At 37.4% G+C, this 20320-nt stretch overlaps 1 protein-coding gene across 1 annotated transcript in view; it reads right to left on the bottom strand.

Annotated features, from left to right (window-relative positions):
- The window catches only part of PTPRN2 (protein tyrosine phosphatase receptor type N2), a 970322-nt gene that overhangs the window by 19277 nt on the left and 930725 nt on the right, over positions 1–20320 (bottom strand). Inside the window, exons 18-21 of the mRNA XM_054021089.1 lie at positions 12745–12864; positions 11344–11510; positions 5238–5291; positions 2919–2983 (exon numbers count right to left, since the gene is read on the bottom strand). Coding sequence (XP_053877064.1) covers positions 2919–2983; positions 5238–5291; positions 11344–11510; positions 12745–12864 — 406 coding nt within the window. The remainder of the gene's footprint in view (positions 1–2918; positions 2984–5237; positions 5292–11343; positions 11511–12744; positions 12865–20320) is intronic.

Raw genomic sequence — 20320 nt, 5'->3', positions numbered from 1 at the left:
CTTTCCCACTGCTAAAACTAAATAATCCTCTATTTACATTGATTTAAAAATGCATTATTGTCTACTTTCTAATAAACCAGACAGTGGAACAAGAACTCAAATTATTCTAAGTTTATTCTTAAAAGTCTTTTTTTTTTTTTTTTTTTTGAAAGACTGAAGCCTTAATCCTTAAAAGCCTTTTTGAAAGAAATGTTAGTAGATGCTGGCCTTGCAGCTGGGCCCAGATTGAAAGTGCACTTACATTTTTCTGTTTAGAACTGAAGGACTCTAAAGTTAGTGCTAGCACTCCACATAAAAGCTTTGGAAATGGCATTCTTTGGTACTCGTGCAATTCATTCTTTAAGAAAAGGAAATGGAAAGAAAGATTTCATGTCCAGGGCTTCAGGCCTTTGATCATTTGATGAACATTGGATCCTCAACCTGGGCCTCAAACTTCTCAGGCCAGACAAAGAAGGCCTAGGCCTCACAGACTGGGCCTAGATTCCTGTCAGAACAAAACCTTTGGCTGCCTCACAGTGTGACAGCCTGGGAAAGGCCCACCTCAGCAGGGTTGAGATGCCCGCTTTGCCCTTTGATCTTTCATTTAAACTACAGCCAAAGCACCAGGTCAGAATATTTCAAATTGCACACCCCCATTGGCAGAGGGGAGCAGGTCAAGAACAAAATGGGGGTGACCAATCTAAAAAGCCCTGTGACTCCTTTCTTTGGCCAGTTTCACATGACTTGTCTTGTATTGTGCAACACTAAGCCCACACTTAAAATGGAATTTGACATTACATGGTACAATGGAGTCAATAAATGACATTCTTTAGTGCTCTTACAACAAAGTCAACCCTTCCTTAAGTGGTTGAAAGCCTGAAGTTAGAAACTATTTCTCATTTATTTCTCTATGCGACCAAATTTCATATATTTTAAATCTAGTTTTCATCACATCCTCTCCTGGCTGATGGCTGAAATGAGTATAACAAATATTTAACAGAGGTGTACATCAGTTTTATCATATATCACAGCTATTATTTGGAGAGATGAAGTTGCCACTTGAAATATAAATGTACCACGTAGCTGAAATTCCTACATATTCTTTCACAAAACACAAATACACTTTCCAATGAGACTGGAAAAAGTCATCTCATTTTGCTGGAAAATTTTCAGTCTGGGACTTGGCATAAGGCAGGCACACAACTTCTTTTCACATCAATAGCAAGTTCCACATGATGCTCAAGGGCACAAAACATAGTCCTTTGTGTGTGTGTTTGATGAGACATGTTAACAGTCAGAAACAGGGGAGAAGAAATGTCAAACTCCTGTATCTGAAGGAATGGAATGTCATTATTTCTGGGACATGACAATTTCAGAAGCAACAGAAAGACTGCAAAACATGGATTTTATTTTGAAACTATGTATAGGAAACTGACTAAGATTAAACAGTTCATTGAATTAACTACTGTTGGTACAGTGATTAGAAGACAAAATGCTAAATATTATTTCTACATGTATATGTCAGCTAATCTGCATTATCGTTTTCTTGTAAAGTGAAAACTCACATACACACAGGGCAAGATTGTGACTGGCCACAGAGCTAGTTTCAAAAAAGGGATGTAGAAAGACAGCGATGGGAAGGCAGTAGACTGCTATTTATTTATTTCTGAAAGTGCTAGGTTCTGTACAAACACAAAGGAAGACACATTCCCTACCCCTAAAAACCTTATGCTGTGAGACTATAAAACAGACAGAAATGAGGTGAAAGGGGTACAACATAGAAGTAAAATGTTGATTGACCAAGTCCTTATGAAATAGGGTAGGGCTTTAAAAGTGTTCAGCATTGGCTTGCCTCTGCTCCCACTGAGGTAAATGACTAATGCTGAGCACTTTTGAAATTCCCAACTATTACACTTTTAACACAGTGGGTTATTTACTTTATTTTACTGTCTATTTCTCAGACAATGACTATCTCCATGTACCCCAGCATTTCCCATAATCAAATATTTATTGGGGGAATAAAAAGAAAGTGTACTGCATCCTTCCCTAGGGGAATCCACAGACTTTAAAAAAATAAATAAAGGTATAAAAACAACAAGGAGTCTGGTGGCACCTTAAAGACTAACAGATTTATTTGGGCATAAGCTTTCGTGAGTAAAAACCTCACTTCTTCGGATGCATCCGAAGAAGTGAGGTTTTTACTCACGAAAGCTTATGCCCAAATAAATCTGTTAGTCTTTAAGGTGCCACCAGACTCCTTGTTGTTTTTGTAGATACAGACTAACACGGCTACCCCCTGATAAATAAAGGTATAATATATAATAATGTTGATTACCTATGATTTTCAGCTGTGCAGCTAACACACTTTATAGATAGGTGCATTTCACAGATGGGCAAAATGGAGGCACAGAGAAGTTAAGTGACCTGTCCAAAGTCTGACAAACAGACAATGGCAGAGCTGAGACTAGAATGCCGGTCAGCCAACTCCCATTCCATTCCATTGCCTTATCTACTGAAATACTCTGTCTCAAAAGGCAGGCAATTGTGTTTAAACTACTGCTGCGTAGGTGAGAAGTGCTTGCACAACCCACTGAAAGGAATCAATCTACTGATTAGATAGACAACACTAAATATTTATCATATAGTTCAAGCTTTTTTTTAGCTGTAATAAATATTTAAAATAATAAAATTAAAGATACAAATCCTGCCTCTTCCAATAACATACATGTGTAGGCTCCATTCATGAACAGCCTTTTTTTTTATTTTATTTTTTTTAAATCACTATGAGCACTGAAAATAAACTTAAGATCATTCAGTAAAGGGTACAATTTGCCCCTAATTTATTCTTGGGCCTTCTGTGAATACTTCTCTGTGTGTTGCTATGGTAACACCGCCACATCTTTCAGCACTGAGAAAGCCACAAGCTTTTTGATTCTCACCTTTGGCCATTTTATTGAGAACCATGTCAATTAGAATGTAGGTTCCACTTCTTCCTGCACCATCACTGCCAACAAAAAGGGAGAAAGAAAAAACCATCAATGAACATCTAGACTCGAAAAAGAGAAAGGTAGCTATCATTATTTTTATACTGTGTCATACAAGGGGAAGAGAGGATAAATGGGGAGGGAAACAAGAGTAAGAGGAGAGGGAGAGAAAGCTTGCAATGGCTTTAATTAACACAAGCTGTTCATGAAGGATTAACTATTGTTCTACATGGATAGCAGGATTTTGTTTTATAGAGCAAAAGATGTGTTTATTTAAAAAAATAATTGAACAACAGTGAAAGGGTCAGTAATCCTAGAACTGGCAGCCATTTCTATGCACAAAGTGTTCACATAACAAGCGTATGGAATCTTGTATCCAAGATCAAGAATCATACAACAGGACAGTCACACGAGAGCTGGGGAACAGAATAGCATCTAGAATCCTCCAAAAATGATTGCTAACTCTATTTGTACTTGCGCAGCGAGGTTAGTCTGCATATGCCCAGAGTGGTGCATTTCCCTTTCAGTTACATTCCACTCTCCTTGACTCCCATCCAAGAACTTAGAATATTTTATTACTTAAGGATCAAATTCTTTCTTCACCAAGAAATAGGATACTAGACATCTGGACTTGAAAAATGTCTCTATTGATTTCTTCTCCCACCTTCCTTGTTCAATTCTGCTTCAGTTGCAATGAGTGGGAAAAATATTATCATGTGATTTCTAAAAATTATCTTTAACCTTAGGGTATTTCCAATCCTCCCTTGGAGATGTGTGATCAAGCCTTGTGAGAAGGCAAAGCTCCCTAATCTGAATGCAGCTTGTGTTCCTGTCAGGGAGCAGCTTGTAATTGGCAGCGTGATGTTCTTTTATGGTTGCTGTTAGCAAACATAATTAAGACTTTAAGTAATAGACTTTTTTTCACTTCCCTCCCCAATATTTCTAAAAATGGGCATGTGTGACCAATTGATTAGTCATTTTTTATCAACTAAATTATTTTTAGTGATAGGTCGCTTTGTCTACAGTATTACTAAGGAGAAAAAACACAACACTGTAATGCGCTTTATAAGTTCCATTTACACATAGGTATGAAACTACATCTTTGATAAGCCTCCATAAATGGGAGAAGTTTGATCTGTATCATTTACTAGAACAATTTTTGCAGAGAGGCAGCCAGTGCTACTAAGCTCTCTCTCTCTCTTTACCCCACACCCGATTCCTGACTGTGAAGGAAACAAAGAAACAGAGTCTTATTAATTCATCCAAATAGTGAGTGACAATGTAGTGGCCAGACCTAATAAAACAAGAACTGCTAGGCTGAATGGTAGAGACATTTTCATCAGTTAGATTAAGAGAAGGCCTGCAAACATTTTAAAGAACAGATCTTTCTACATTATATTCCTTCCTTCTTGGACCTCCTTAGTGAGACACAGGCTCCCCTCCATATTGTGCATCTTCTTGGAGTGTATCACCACACAATGTGTTATATGATCCTGTCCCTCCATAATGATCTCAGCAGGCTTGTGACACATGCAAAATATGCTGCCCCTCTCCCCCACTAACATGGAGGAGCACATAATAAGCTATATGTGGTGTTTCCTTCCAAAGTTATGATCTTTCCCCTGATCTTCCTGTCCACAAAAGCATCTTCCATAGAAAGGAAGTGGCTAAAGAATGAGAGCATGGCATTCACTATGTATCATGGTCCCTACAACTACAAAATCTAATATTTACATTATTACTTTATGTTTTGTAGTGACCCATCAAACTGCTCTCATTTACATTCACAACACTGGCAGGCCTAAAGGGAATTTATGTTTAGAAGGTTTAAGCTTACTGCCCAACCAGCGGACAGTTTTCCCCATCCCATTTCCTCTCATCAGGATTATTAAAAACAAACAAAAATAAAAACATTTATCTAAATATTAACAATGCAGAACACAGTCTAAATTGGGAATACACGGCACTGCAATAACTTTGAAGCATATTTCTGAAATCAAAAAGTTGTAAATGAGATTTTAACATACAGAAACCAGATGTAACTTGTGAATTAACATCTAAGATCATATTAAAGGGCAGATTTATATGAAATCACACCATCAGCTTTACTAGCATAAGAACTAAACTAAATAAATACTCTGGCCTGGTTCATGAGTTATCATCTTATTTGTGTAGTGATATACCTAAACCTTTAATGTGCCCATTTGGTTTTATTTATGTTAATTTCTTACAGCACAAAAACTTCTCTAAAGCTATTTTAATAATTGTACTTGCCTGCAGTGAACAATTACTGGACAAGAACGACCCCTGTAGCACTTGTTTACTTTTCTGCAATAAAACAGACAAAAATTAATAAATATATTATGTACAATTTCCTAAGCCAACTGTCAAAAGCATAAATGGTAAGAAAAAGCAAATATTCATCCCTATTCTTAAAGAAATATGCAGTTTGATTAGCTCATGTTATAACAAATAACTAACTTACATACATAGTTCTGCTTCAAGTTTGTTTCTATTTTCCTGTTACAACAAATAAATTTAAATTTCAAACATTGTTTCACAATACTCATATTTGCTGGTTAGCCAACAAATAAACACACTCTCTTCCCAAACTCTTTGCAGGTTAGGCAGAATCTCAGGTTATGTATCATAAAATGTTTTGATTTTCAAGGTGAACCTTGAGTTCATGAACTTTCTCGCAGAAATTTTTAAGTGCATTGTGTGAAGCCAAAATTGAAAGCAGGTATTACAGTCAGAATAATGTGGTCTTGTACAAAAAAAAGAAAAAAAGAGAGAGAGATTATCTCCAAAAAAGCAAAGAATAACTACTCTAAAGAACTTCTTTCAGACATCTAATTATTTATGGGAGGGATAACTAAAATACCAGGGAGCTATGTGGCTATGGTCCCAAAAGAAGAGTTTTACACACAACATTTATAAGTAGTTTTATTGTCTAGATTTCTGGCTAACCAGTCTGAAATATTTGAAAAAATATATTTGAAGCCCAAAAAAGGGCTACTAAACTGATATGCTGTTGTATTAATGTATTGGGACTAATACCTATTCTCATATCAACGCAGACATTTAAAAATGTTGACTCAAACCAAGATACTCAGTATGGGATTTTGAATACATAACACTAAAGAACTAAAATCTATTTAAATAGGTTTTTTTTAAAAAAACAACATGTTACTGCTCTAGATATATTTTACATGTGAAACACATTACTCATCTAAAAATGTAAAGTGTCTATACATACATTAAAAACGCAAACAGAACAAAATGATAAAATGGGAAAGTACTCTTTCTAAGAAATCAGAACCCTTCCCTCTCCTTGATTAGACATTTGATCTTACTATAAGGTCTGCTATAAAACTATTTTATAAGACAGCTTTCAAAGGAGGTCTAGATGCACCAAGGTGCTAACTGTTAAGAGTAAGTATTTAACACTCTTAACTGCTAAGAAATGTGATAAAGTGTGCTGCTGGAATCTGGCAACTATGAGTATTAGAAATTTTAAAGCATCACTAATCACTTGAATCATTTAGTTCTTGTCTGTTCATCTATAGTCTGTAACATCTGTGCTGGGTAAACATTCATATATCTTTAAAAATGGTTTACAGCATAGCCTAAAGATACTTGAGGATCTATGTCTGAAAGGCAGTCTTTCAGATGCCCATAACCTGACCTAAACAGGCTACCAAGGTTACAATGATGTTTCAAATAACTCTGTTTTCACAACTGGCCTTTTGTCATATAAGAGTCTAACCAGATACCATACATAGTAATAATGATACTTCATTCTTATAAAGCACATAACACTTGTGACAGCACTCTGAAGATATAAACATTAACAAATGAATCTTCACAAAACACACGTGTGGTTGATAAATATGATTAATCCCCATTTTAGTGGGAGGCAAACTGAGGCAGAGAGGTGAACAGTATACGCAAGGCTTCAGAGCAAATAATTAGTAGAGGTGGGACTAGAACTCAGGATTTCTCTATTCCCAGTCGTGGGCTTATTTTTGTAAACCACACAACCGCTCACAACTCAACATAGGGGTTTTATCTATATTCTTACTATAACAAGAGTTAATAAGTTATAGTTCTGATAATGTGCTAGAATAAGTCACATTCTCTGCAACTGTGTAAAACCACTAAAGAGAACCTGACAGCGGAAATTAAGTATACTCTATCTACTTTCACTAGGGTATTTTTACAGGTACTGACAACAAGCTAATTTATTACCATACAAAACCTGAACAACCACTACCCCCCAGTTTTCAAAGATTTTTCTAATTGAAGAGTTAGATTTTTCTGTACAAATACATCTTTTAATTATTTCTCAATGTCACTTATACAGGAGGCTTATAACCATCATTGAAATTTCATATTTGGGAATCAATTCCATGAGCACAAAATTAAACTGGATATTTAATTATTTCTTTATTACAGGGTAAATTAGATTTCAAATATCTATAACGTAACTCAATACAATGATATGTCCAATCTGCAGCTGGTCGCTCCCTACCCTCCTCCACCCCCACCTTGACAGAATAACTTTCTCCATTTAAAGCTAACAAGCTGTGTTTGTGATTTTTTTTGCACTTGTGTGGTTCCTTTCTTTATTGCATGGCAACTTTTCCAGGATATTAAGCATGTTGTGATTAATTACAGAGGAAAGTATACTCTCAACAAAAAATTGCACTAAACCTATTTGTAAATCAAACAGACAGAGACACATGTTGGGAAAAATACAGCTTATGTTTATCATTTTTATTGATCAAGTTTCAAACATCTTTATTGTCACACATTTCAGAAAACACATTAAAACAAAGGGGTTCAGTCCAGCTGATTCCTAGCTTAGTCTACAATTTAAAGAAAATATTTAAGAAATCCCATTTCTAAGCAGAGTGAATCGAAAATTCATCAGTAAGCAAAAGTCTTGAATGCTTAAGAAAAAAAAAATATATATCTATAAAATATACAGGAAGAATTAACTTAGAAAAGAATGATTAGTAATACAAACCAACCCTTGGCTCATGGAGTGAAAAAGGAATCATCATGCAAACCATCAGCAAGCAAAGGTCAGAGGTCGTTAGAGGCTCAGAAAAGGGGTTTCCCACATTGTCCCTGCAGCAGAGTCACAGTTTCCAATGATCACTTTTGTGACTATGCAACTGGGCTCATATTACTAGCTGCAACATCACAAAAATGACACTGGCAACCGCTAATTAGCTGGCAAAATAAGAATTTGTCCATTTTTAAAGTGAGCAGTGTTAGTAAATGCCATTGCACACAGCAAGAAGTGATCGCATAATATATATATTTTAAGCAAAGCCCTCACATGTGATGCTAATTATCTTTTAGCTTAGCAGTCTCTCTTTAAAGTGTAAATGTGCTCCCTCTGGGCTCCAGAAATATTTAATTACACATCTCAGTGCATGACTAACAAGCTAGACCAGAGTTATAATGATTGGTCTATTCTTCAAAATGAAATGAGGACTCCAGAAGCATTAAAACTGACCAATGGTTTCTGTCGCAGCCTCACCTTTTAAGCACTGCATTTTGTATGGACTTCTTAATATATATTGTTTCAGCAATTTGTACCTAAAAGAACTATATTAAAATATGATTTTTTTTCCCTCTAGGTTGGATTCATCTGCTACATGCAACATCATCTAAAACACTGATACACAATAGGAAGAGAAATGTAAACTTTCAGTTTCCAAAGAGACTTACAAAATTTACTTCAATAATAGTTATAGAATCCATATTTCCATAGACTCTGGGCAAGGTAATTTTGGGAATCCAATTTTTCTTGGTGATGAATTATAAAAATAGAGGGTTGGTTATGTATATGCTTAACTTCATATATGTATGTGAATATATAAATATACACATATATCCATATATATATATACAAACACATTCAATGCACATAAAACATGGATATTAAAGGGATGAGAGTAGCACTTGCTAGCACCACTTTAAATAAGGGGATGTCGATATTCTGTCTGACACCCATTCTGAGGGCTTTATAACTCAGTTGTGATAATTCACCACAGGTGAAACTTTAAATAGCAGGTTTTGAGTGTAAAGCATTTATTCTAAAAACCAATTCTAAAATAAATTATCTCAGCAATAGTGCATTACCTTTTGTCATTAAAAAAACAACATAAGATGGCCAAGAAACTGAGAGAGTCATAAAAAGCCGCTATTGTGCATGCAAAGATTACTTTTCAGAGGAATTTTACTATGCATTCAATATTATGGATCTATAATACAAAATCTACACTCAAGGAATGGTTATGGTAGGCTGTGAATACATATTAAATGAACACTGAAAACTCAGTTAAATCTTAACAGGTTCATTCTGACATCTACCTCAAGTAAGAAGCATGCCAAATGAACTACCTTCCTCTTCTAGTTTTAATTTCTTTTCTTTTAAAATACAGTGGGACCCTTTCATAGTGTTGTTATTCATTTCCCACACAACTTCATTATAAGACTACACACTTTTTGAGTCAGGGATTGTGTCTCACTATAGGCCTGATCCTGCAGTGAACTGAGTAACTTCTATTCCTACTGAAGTAAATGAGAAATGAAGGTGCTCAGAACATTAGACAACCAGGCCATATGGATCCATTAATGTTTTCATAGCAATCCATAGCAAACTTTACACTGACTGCAAAGGGGCAGAAGCAGGCCCTGTGTTTGAACAGTGCTGTGGACTTTTACACCCTGATAGAATTGATTTTATTAAATTGTTTATTAAAATGGAAATTCAGAATTGCAGTTTGTATATTGCAAAGCATGGAACCAATTCAGGACTTTCACTACAGGATAGTTCACTATAGGCACTATTCTATTCCACAGTTCCATTAAAAAGAAGGAAATAAAGCCATAAAAACCACATTACAGTAATATTAAGAGTTTGGATTAGAAGCCAGGGCAAAATCCTTGGAAAATTCAATTATGACTCCAACTCCATTCTTATGCTAGCGCTCCGTTACTCCCTCCTCCTATAGTTTTGCACGAAGACACTGTAGCATATATAAAGCATTGCCCTGCCAAAATGCACATTGATTTCAGCAGGAGCTGTATCTGAGTATCAAACCCAAGATACGTAAGGTAACCCACTGTATATAACGTATAGGAGCACAGTGATGGCTCAAGGATGGAGTTTTGTCCTTAATTCCAAGGGTAACATTTTGCCAGCAGACAATTATGCAAACTCCCACCAACTTCAGTTGGATTTAGGGCCAGTTTCTTCCATCAGATGCACATGCATAGCTTCTACTGTCTTCATTTATTGGAGGGCAGAAATTGGCCTTAAAATTCCTTGCTTTTGAGCATTTAACTGAAACCTTTAAATTACCTTAGCAGTCTGTAGATTAACATTACAGTAAAGAGAAAACTATACGCTTGTATTTGGTAACTTGCAGTATTTTGAACTGATTGCGCAAACTTTTCAGAGGCCCTTTTCACTGGCCACAAATTTATCACTGTGGAGTATCTAGCACAAATTAACATCTACACTGGACACATTAAGCATGGTTTGCAAGCAGAATGAGATTATTTCACTCCAATCTTTGTCATTCCTGGTTTTAATTTTGAAATTTAGATTAACAGCAAATATTCAAAGGATCCACTACTTAATTAGAAAGATGAAAAAGTTTAAAATTTTGTCTTTGTATATTAGTATGGCACCTTTATTTTAAGGCAATATCAACTTCCTTTAAAATTCTTGAGAGATCTTGTGTCAGAATTTGCCTCTCCCTCCCCAGACTTTTACCCTCTTTCAACCAAATAAACTCTAAGGGCCTGACCCGGTGGTCCTTAAAGGCATGCAACTCCCACTGGCTTGTCTTCACTGGCCTATAACTCAATGGTAGTTTAGCATGTACACACTGCACAGTGATTTATTTGTGAGATTCCTGCAGCGAGGGTCAGAGGGTAGCCACACAAAAGGTCTTGAAGATGCAAACCCAGGTAAATAGTTGTGAAACAGAGAAATGCAAAGCCACAGGAAAAATATATAGAAGAAACAAATGCATTCATTCCCTGGATAAGTGAGTGAGTCTTCAGAGCCAGGGAACAGTTAATTTGTGGGAGAATATGGAAAATTACCTCAGCCTCCCTCTCCCTCCACCCTGTTACCAAAAAAAAAAAAATCACTGTTTCTGCATACATATTGCAGAATGGGAGCCTACATTTGTATATAAACATATTGTTCTGGCTTCAAAAACTTGGTATAGAGTTATTAATTGAGGGACCTCTCTCCAGTACGGATATAGAAGATAACAGAAAGTGTTTCCTATACAAATAGTTCCCCAAATTTGTATTAAATAGACTGATATGCTTTGTATTGTACCTGCGAAAATCCAGAAGTGACCTTGTGGAAGCAGGAACTTTCTGATCATGCCAGCTAAGGAAATGGAATTGTGTCACGGTTCGGGTCTCATTGGTCTGTAGGTTTTTCAAGTAGAAGCTCCTCACTAGGAAATCCTCACACCAGATGTGCTCAGAAACCAGATTTACCTACATTACGTAGAGAGGAAAAAACCAGCAATCAAGAATTCAAGTTGAAAGTTGGTCTTTCAAAGAATATGGAATCCTTTTGAATGACAAGAACAAGCATAAGATTTATTTATGAATTGGCAACACCATGGAAATAGTTTGTTATTTAGTAGCTATTGTAGCTGTTCTTGCTACAGGGTTGGGGAGTAATTTTTTGTTTCATTAAATTACCTTTAACATGTCTAGATAGTTTTCTTACAAGTCAAAAAATCTCCAAGTTGAGATTTTAGACTGATTATGATGGGTCATATATATGGGAAAGACACTGCTTAATAATATGCCTTAAATCCACCCTTTCATTCTTCACTTGGATACACCCACAATGCCTTGCCTTCCAGAAGATTGTCAAGCATGATTTGAGTAGTTTTCTTTATAAAAAAATTAATAAATGAGTCTTTTTCACTTGAGAACTTTCAGCAAATTTATTCTGTTCTGCAGAAGCCTACACATAATATGAAGAGCGGGATCATTTTTACAACTGATAATATTTTAGAAAAAAAATGCATAACTCAGGGGTTCAACTATTATTCCTCAGAATCATTTATTCTTTACACTGTGTCCATTATAGTATTATTGTCTTCATTCACTAAACCAGAAGACTAGGAAAAATAATGGACACCCAAAAGTCATTGTATATAGCAACAATGTAATATGATTGATATACTGGGCCAGATATATCAAGCAGAAAGAATGTAAATATTTTTTTCTCATAAAACTGAGGCTGAAGCTAAAAAGTAAATAGCTTTAATTACAGAAGAATTTATATATATAATTATACACACACACACACACACACACAGAGGCTCTCTCTATAATCCATATATAGCTCTCCTAAGGCACAATTCATTATTTATAAACATACTATTTTCCTTAAAAATATAAATATTCAGTTATTACATACTTTCATATACTAATCACAAATCAATGAGCAGGAGATTCTCCATCCTTTATCCTACCAATATATTTGACCCATCATTTACTACATTTTCTTCTGTGTAAAATTACATTGTTATCAAGATATGCATAGTTTTTTTCTGTGAACATAAAACAACTCAGAAGTACCACTACACTAGCATAATATGGGAAACCTCAACTCAATTTACAGGTCAGAGCCGATTAAACAATATTTTGCTCTGTATGAAATCAATCCACACACTTACTGTCAAGTTTACAACCAGATATTTTGTTTAAGTACCTCATAGATGTGGTAGAGGTTTGACCCTTCATCTGGCCAATAGTGGTAGCACTGCTTGACTCCATTTTCAGTAAGGGGTGTCAGCATGACAATAACCACACAGCCGTTCTCCCAGACCATCTGCAGACAAAGACAGACACCATGGCCACACTGTGACTGCCTAATTATTGCGTGACATGTATAATTACTGCACTCAGACACACAATCAAAATTTATTCCATTCACAGGAAATTTATTTCATTTTCATTAGACACTTTTACTCTGCAGCTGCTTTCAAATCCCTGAATAAACCGGCACCATATTTTGCATGCTTCTCTGATTTATTAAAGAATTTCCAATGAATTCAATCTATGCCCTTAACAAAAAACAAAAACAAAAAACAAACCAAAAAAGAAAACCCCACAAAGCTTCCCATCCCTTGGACTGTTTTCAGCTGTTTTTCTTTCACACTTTCAGATCCATAAAGGAAATGCTTAAAAAAAACTCCACAACTATTTCATGTCTGAGGTTTTACACTAACACAGCATGGACACATGTAATTAACAATATATTGACTTGCTAAGGTAACACAAACTGAAATCGGTTTGTACGCTCAGGTTTGTTTCTTTTTGCTGTTTGTTATGTATAAAAAGCTGCTGAGCAAATACCTTAATGAAATAGTCATAAAAGTTGCATCCAACCAATCTTAGGGGCAACAAAAAACTTTCCTTGAGAACGATTTCAGGTGGATCAATGTTCCTTTCAAAAACATTGTGTTAAAATATATGTGCAGACCTGTACATTTTTAATTTTCATTTTATATCCTACATAAAATTTAACAGTGCAACCCATCCTCCAGGCTATCCACTCCCCAAACAAGACAGCAGGAGTACAAGAGAACAACGAACCAGCTAACAGCATGACTGTTTAATAATTTAAAATAGCCACAGAGTGGAAAATAGGAATCCAAGGCTCTTCAACTAAAGGGTTTGTGGATGTTTTCACACAAACAAGAAAACAAGCAAAGATCGTCTGGCATATCTGCGTTCAAAACACAGCTCATGAGTGAACAAAAACACTGCTATGAATTAATATTGAGCAGCATAATCATGAAAAAACATTATTATTATGGTGTACATTGATGTTATATTTGCATACAACTTTCATTGTCTTTTTATTAGCATATTAAATTACTGAGTGAAAAGAAAACTGCTCTTTTTGTGAAGGGTTAAGTTTATTTTACAGAAATATTTATAAGCAACTGTATTGAGATGTAAATTTTGTAAATACAAAGGGCCTTTATCTAAACTCCACAAAAATGATACATCAATAAAATTTTTAAATGCATATTATACAGTCAAATAAAAAGATTTTCCATTTAACAGTATTAAGTTTCCTCTTTTACATCTATCTTGCACATGTACAAAAATATTTTCCTTAAACATAAATTTGTTTCCTTATGCAATACAATAGTTAACATCCTTAAAGCATCTTTTTATACCAAAACTTAGTGAAATATATTTTGGGTTTCTAAAGTTTGGGGCTTTTTTGTGATTTTGACAGGGGTGGGGGGCGCAGATAGGCAAATTATGGCTAATTTTTTTCTTGGAGTAAATACATTTTTCCCTCTTCTCCCCCCAAAAAGACTGGTCTTCTCTGAATGAACCGAGGTTCCTAACAAGATCTTTAGAATCCACCAGCCCCTTCTGCCACCAATTCTCAACACTGCAAAAATGGTAAACTTGGGTTAAATTGGTATGGAATTTATTAAAATAATTCTCTTTCTTTGGTGGATTTTTATTGGTTTTATCTGGACACCTTAGGTATAATTAGGGAAGATACCACCATTTTCACCCAGGCCCACATACCTTCAGACTTCTTTAGTTCAAAATCAGACTAAGATAAGAATTCTTACTTTAAGGTATGCAGGCTTTAAAACTATCCTCACTAAATCAGTACTTTCATCACATAACGATGTAATGTGCCTTTAGAAGGTATAGAAGCTCATTGAAGCCATTACGAAAATGAGGAGAAACACAGTTTTTATGAGTGTAATAAAAATACAATGATCTAGACCATAAACTAATCATCTCGCACTCTGCTTGTGCCACCCAAGTGTAACATTATAGAAGCCCACTCATTTAGAGAGGAATCCTTACAGTTTGGCTACACTGCTCATTGGTTCAAAGATGCAGCATTTCATTACAGAGGAGCCGTCTGAATCTCTGAAGATTTCATTAAGCATAAATCCAAATGAAAGTTAATTTAAACAAACAATTTCAAAGTTACTCTGGGGTATAATATTTCTTTAAGGTCATTGTGTGAAAACATAGAAGTCAAACACACTAAATCAAACAGGCAATGCAATCTAGTACCGTCACCACCACCACCACTGGCAATTGTGACTGTATCTCCAGTGCTTACCATACATAAGAGATATTCACTAAGACTCATTGACTGGGACTTTAAGATTACCATATTTTCTCCATTTTTTAAAACACTGTGTTGGGCCATCAGGCATTTACTTGTATTTCTTCATGGCTAAAAGTAGAAGAGGGATGGACCAAATCCAGACCACAGAATTTTACATTGTGGCCAATGGATGACCTCATTCATAATCGGGGGGAGGTGGGGAGGGAGGTTTCAGAAACTACAACCCCAGAGCAGAATACTTCGGGCCCTTGTTTCCCAGAATTTCTTGCCTCCTGAAGTGCAGACAGTTCCTGCCCAAACGCTAGTGTTGCTTTTCATTCTCCAATTCCACCTTTGTCTAGATCAGGTTCTGCTCTAACTTTGCTGCCTGCATTAGAATTTTCTGCCAGGAAGCATATACTTCTGCCAAGTCCTGCTTAGCTTCCTCCAGTTGTTCCTCCAGGCTGTGCAGATGTCTCCGAGTTTCCAAGTGAACTAACAAGTCCCTCCAATCCTCTTATATGTGCCCATAAGGGCTAAGCATCCTTGACTGTAGCTGCAGTACCTGAGTAGGTTTCTCCCTTACTGGCTCAGGTACCATCCCCTACCACATCAAGGCCAGGAAACCTTGCCAGACTCTGCCCTGGATCACAGGCCACAGAAAACTCCTCACCCTCTGACTCTCACTCAGCCATGCTGGCCTTGTACCTCTAACTCCACCACATCTGGTGGGTAGACTCGGGTGCCTCTGTGTACACAAGGTATGTGGAATGGGAGGTGTCGGTCTATAATACCAGACGGAAGTCTATTTCCCCTGGTAAGAGTTTGCCTGCAGCCTGAGTCCCCCAGGCCCTTCAGTACCTGTTGCCTCAGTTTGATGGATCCCATGAAGGGTGGCGTTCAACCCTGACTTAAGGAGCCTCTCAAACCACAATCGCCCACAGCTGAAACACAAAATGAGGCTTCCCTGGCTACCTTCCACGATGCTTCCCCTGGTGGGGAACAACTGGGCTGGGGGTCAATGGCTCATCTGAGCCCCAAGATTTAGGGCTGCCCAGGACTCTTCTTCCCGGTGGGGATTCCTCAGCCTCTGGAGACTGGGGTCTTACCTCTTCCTGCCTTCTTGGGGTGATGTTTTTACTCTGGCCCAGCACTCAGCTTCCTTGGTACTATTGGTACGTTGCCAAGAAGGCTAACCGCATTTTGGGCTGTATAAGTAGGAGCATTGCCAGCAGATCGAGGGACGTGATCATTCCCATCTATTTGGTGAGGCCTCATCTGGAGTACTGTGTCCAGTTTTGGGCCCCACACTACAAGAAGGATGTGGAAAGAGGCCAGCGGAGGGCAACAAAAATTATTAGGGGGCTGGAACATATGACTTATGAGAAGAGGCTGAGGAAACTGGGATTATTTAGTCTGAAGAAGAGAAGAATGAGGGGATTTGATAGCTACTTTCAACTATCTGAAAGGGGGTTCTAAAAAGGATGGAGCTTGGCTGTTCTCAGTGGGGGCAGATGACAGAACAAGGAGTAATGGTCTCAAGTTACAGTGGGGGAGGTTTAGGTTGGATATTAGGAAAAAAAATTCACTAGGAGGGTGGTGAAGCACTGGAATGGGTTCCCTAGGGAGGGGGTGGAATCTCCTTCCTTAGATGTTTTTAAGGTCAGGCTTGACAAAATCCTGGCTGGGATGATTTAGTTGGGAATTGGTCCTGCTTTGAGCAGAGGGTTGGACTAGATGACCTCCTGAAGTCCCTTCCAACCCTGATATTCTATGATTCCGTCTGTCTCCAAATAGGCCTCTTTTCTTTCCTTTACAGTGCTGGCAGAAAATGGCCAGACTCAGCTTTGGCTCCAACTAGCAGAACCTGCAGAAATTGTTCTATGAAAATTTGATCCATAATTCCCCCTACAGAGTATGTCTTTGTGTAGAGCCTGCACAATGCCAGGTCTCAGAGCCACTGCGTCATCACCCTGGGCTGTATTCCGTGGGGGAATGGTTCCATTCTACAGTGGTGTTGATAGGCTTCAGGTGTCAGCTCCAACTGATCTAAAATGACTTCTCTAGCTAGGGAATGTGACTAGGGAATATATTCTGCTTGGGCCACCCCTGACAGAAATAGGTGCTACTTGGGACACCCAGGAGGATTCTGCCCGTCTGCTACCCTAGCCATCCATTCAAATATACATAAAATGCCTCCAGGTTATTGTCTGACCCCAGCTTCACCAACTCTGAAACTGGCATGCTGAGGTCTCCTTCACCAGGAGGCACTCAACTCCCTCAGGTCAATTTTCCCCAGGCATTGCAGGAAATGCTCCTGCTGCAGCTGCTGGGTTGCCTGCTGCTTTTGCTGGAGGCAGCCTGGGTCTGATCCTGCTGTGCTGCCAACATGCAGACTACGTCCTCCATTCTGCAGCTTTTCCATGATTTCTCCTTTTTCAGAGGGGTTCTCAGTGGATCCCAGACAAGCCACTACCTGTGACAAAGTTGTCATCACAACATGCCCCCCCCTTGTGGCTAGATGTGTCATTGAAGCAGCTGAGCCTCAATTTCCCCTACTGTCCTTTTGGCCTACTCCAGCTGCAGGAGTGACCTAAGTATATTAAGGAAACCTTCAGCACGGCTGTTGCTTATCTTCCTCCTCCTCCCTGGTTCAATCAATCCCTTGATCCAGGGGCTGGCATGCTCCTCCTATTACTCAGGGTTCCAGGCAGGCTCCAGGTCATCAGAGTCCCATCTCAGCAAGACTTCCAGCTTTCCCTGGAGAAGCCTATCTGATCCTCCCCCCCCCCCCCCTTTCTCCCTCTTTTCAGGCAGCTTTCAGCCTTCTTTTCAGGCTGCTTCCCAGTGAAAGGGCACTTCCTACCTTCTCTTCTCTGGGTCTCCTCCCCACAACTGGGCTCATCCAGCTTTCTATGAAGACAAACCCTGCCCTCCCCCTGGTGCATTTTACTTCTAATCAGTCCTGGCTTACCTTCCAGGTGCACCAAGGCTGGTTAATTGGCCTCTCAGGGCCATCTTAACCCTTTTGCAACCTGTATGGGGTAAACACCCCACCACAGGCCCTTGTGCGTCTTTCAAGTTGGCAATGTAGCACACCTGCTTATAGAAGATACAGTCAGTGACACTCAAAAGGCAGTAGCCTAGTAGGAGAAGCTATATAATGACTGGAAGACCAATTACCAATTCCTGAATTTTGCAAATTATGTATGCAATAAAAGAGCAAAGAGATTGTAAGCTCTTTGATGCAGGGACTGTCTCTTTGTTGTTATATGTTTGTACATATAACACTAGGGTCATAGCCTCTAAATGCTACTGTAATACAAATAAAATAATAATGCAAAATAAGATATTCTTTGTTCATTTAGCTAGTGCAGTTTCATTTTAATCATTACTGTATAATACTTCCAGTAGACCAAGAAACTGTAAATGGAATGCGTTACATAAACGTAATGAAATCTTCGTTTTACGAGATCTCACTTCTGACTCTGCTATGAAAGCTATGCTGACAAATGAGGACAGAGGATAATTTTCTATGCACTAACTACAATTTTTACAAACTACATGCACATGGATTAACACAGCTCAATTTAACAATCTTTTAACATGGTTCTGCTGTATGCTTCAATCTCAAGACTGTTCTCACAGGTGAGTAAAACCATCTTTTTCATTCATTACAAATTAAGGGCAGAGTCCTGCAACCCTTAGATGAAAAGTGTATTAATTTGATATCTTTGGGGCTACTTGTGGGTGAAATTCACCATACGCAGAAAGCCCGCACCAGGGCTATGTGTCATGTCAATCTCATATAAGTGGTGAATAGAACTGGTGAGTGCTCTCTGCATAAAGATGAATTTCACTCTGAGAATTACTTGCATAAGGGTTGCAGAATTGGTTTCCAAATAAAGATAAAAATAAAGCTGTAAATGAAAGAATCATTGCAGTGTAACACTATCATCCAGAGTGACAACTTTAAAAAAATTAGAAAATTTTAAAATATCTCCTTGGTCATTAGCTTTTAATAAAACAACGTTGGTTAATCATTTAAAAATTCTCATGTTTCAGGTATTCTTACAAGAGAATGGTAATTGTTATAAGTGCATATTCAAAATGACTAATCCATCCAAAACCTTGTGTGTGGAAGGTGGCACTAATCCTAGACCTTATTTTAATGACCAGGGAAGTGACCACATATGTGCTTCAACTAGAAATATTGCACTTCTTTAGTAGGGACTGATGGACACATTTTAAGAATGAATGGATTTCAGTGTAGACAACACATATGGTCATAGGTTAAATCCAACTTCTGCTCATTAGAAGCAACAACAACAAGCCGACCATCCAAGTAATAGGCAATATTTTAAAATACATTGTAGCAGCCACAGTTTGGGTATTTGAAAAATGGGAATAAAGTAGCAGCACAGGAAAAAAAAATGGTAAATGTATTTTTCAGGATTTTAATAAAACCTAACAATTTTAAAGACAAAGAAAAACTCAGCACCGATAAAGAAGAAAATTCCTTAAAATTAAAAATGTAAAATCCAAACCATTCCAGAATCAGATATATTTTACTCGTTAGATTTTGTGAAGTTTAATTCACTTAACAATGGTTTATTTTTAACTTCTACATTTCAAATATAGAATAGCATATCTGATAGTGTTAATCACAAAATGATTTCTCCCACCCCACCACAAAAAGTTTTGATTACATGAAATGTTTACATTTAAACTTCTTGTGTTTTCATTGAAAAACCAAAAATTTAAATAAAGGCATGTTTTGAGATTGGATTTGCAGTTTTTCAATTAAAACAAAAATATCCATACAAATGGATATTTTCCATGAAAATGTAAATGAAGTCAAAAAAACAATTTTCTGTCAAAAATGTTTTGATGGAAAATGTCTGATGATCTTTAATATTTCACATAAGACAAGGGTCAAACTGGGCCAAGTCATGGCTGAATCATATGACTCAGCAAATCAGAACTTTGAAGACAGAAAGCTGTTGGAAAAAGTCTGTAGGGTTGCAAAGACAGCCTTCAAAATATGTGTTGAGATATAAACAATCTTTGCAGGTAGCTTGAAATAATAACTCAAAGGACTGGGAAACTTACAGCAATATAGCTACATCTCTCAGGGGCATGAAAAATCCACACCCTGAGAGACACAAGTAAGCCGACCTAACTC

Source organism: Malaclemys terrapin, chromosome 2 (assembly GCF_027887155.1).
Source record: "Malaclemys terrapin pileata isolate rMalTer1 chromosome 2, rMalTer1.hap1, whole genome shotgun sequence".
Taxonomy (NCBI): Eukaryota; Metazoa; Chordata; order Testudines; family Emydidae; genus Malaclemys; species Malaclemys terrapin.
The sequence above is the reverse complement of the archived record's forward strand: the minus strand, read 5'-3'. Positions and strand labels throughout refer to the sequence as shown.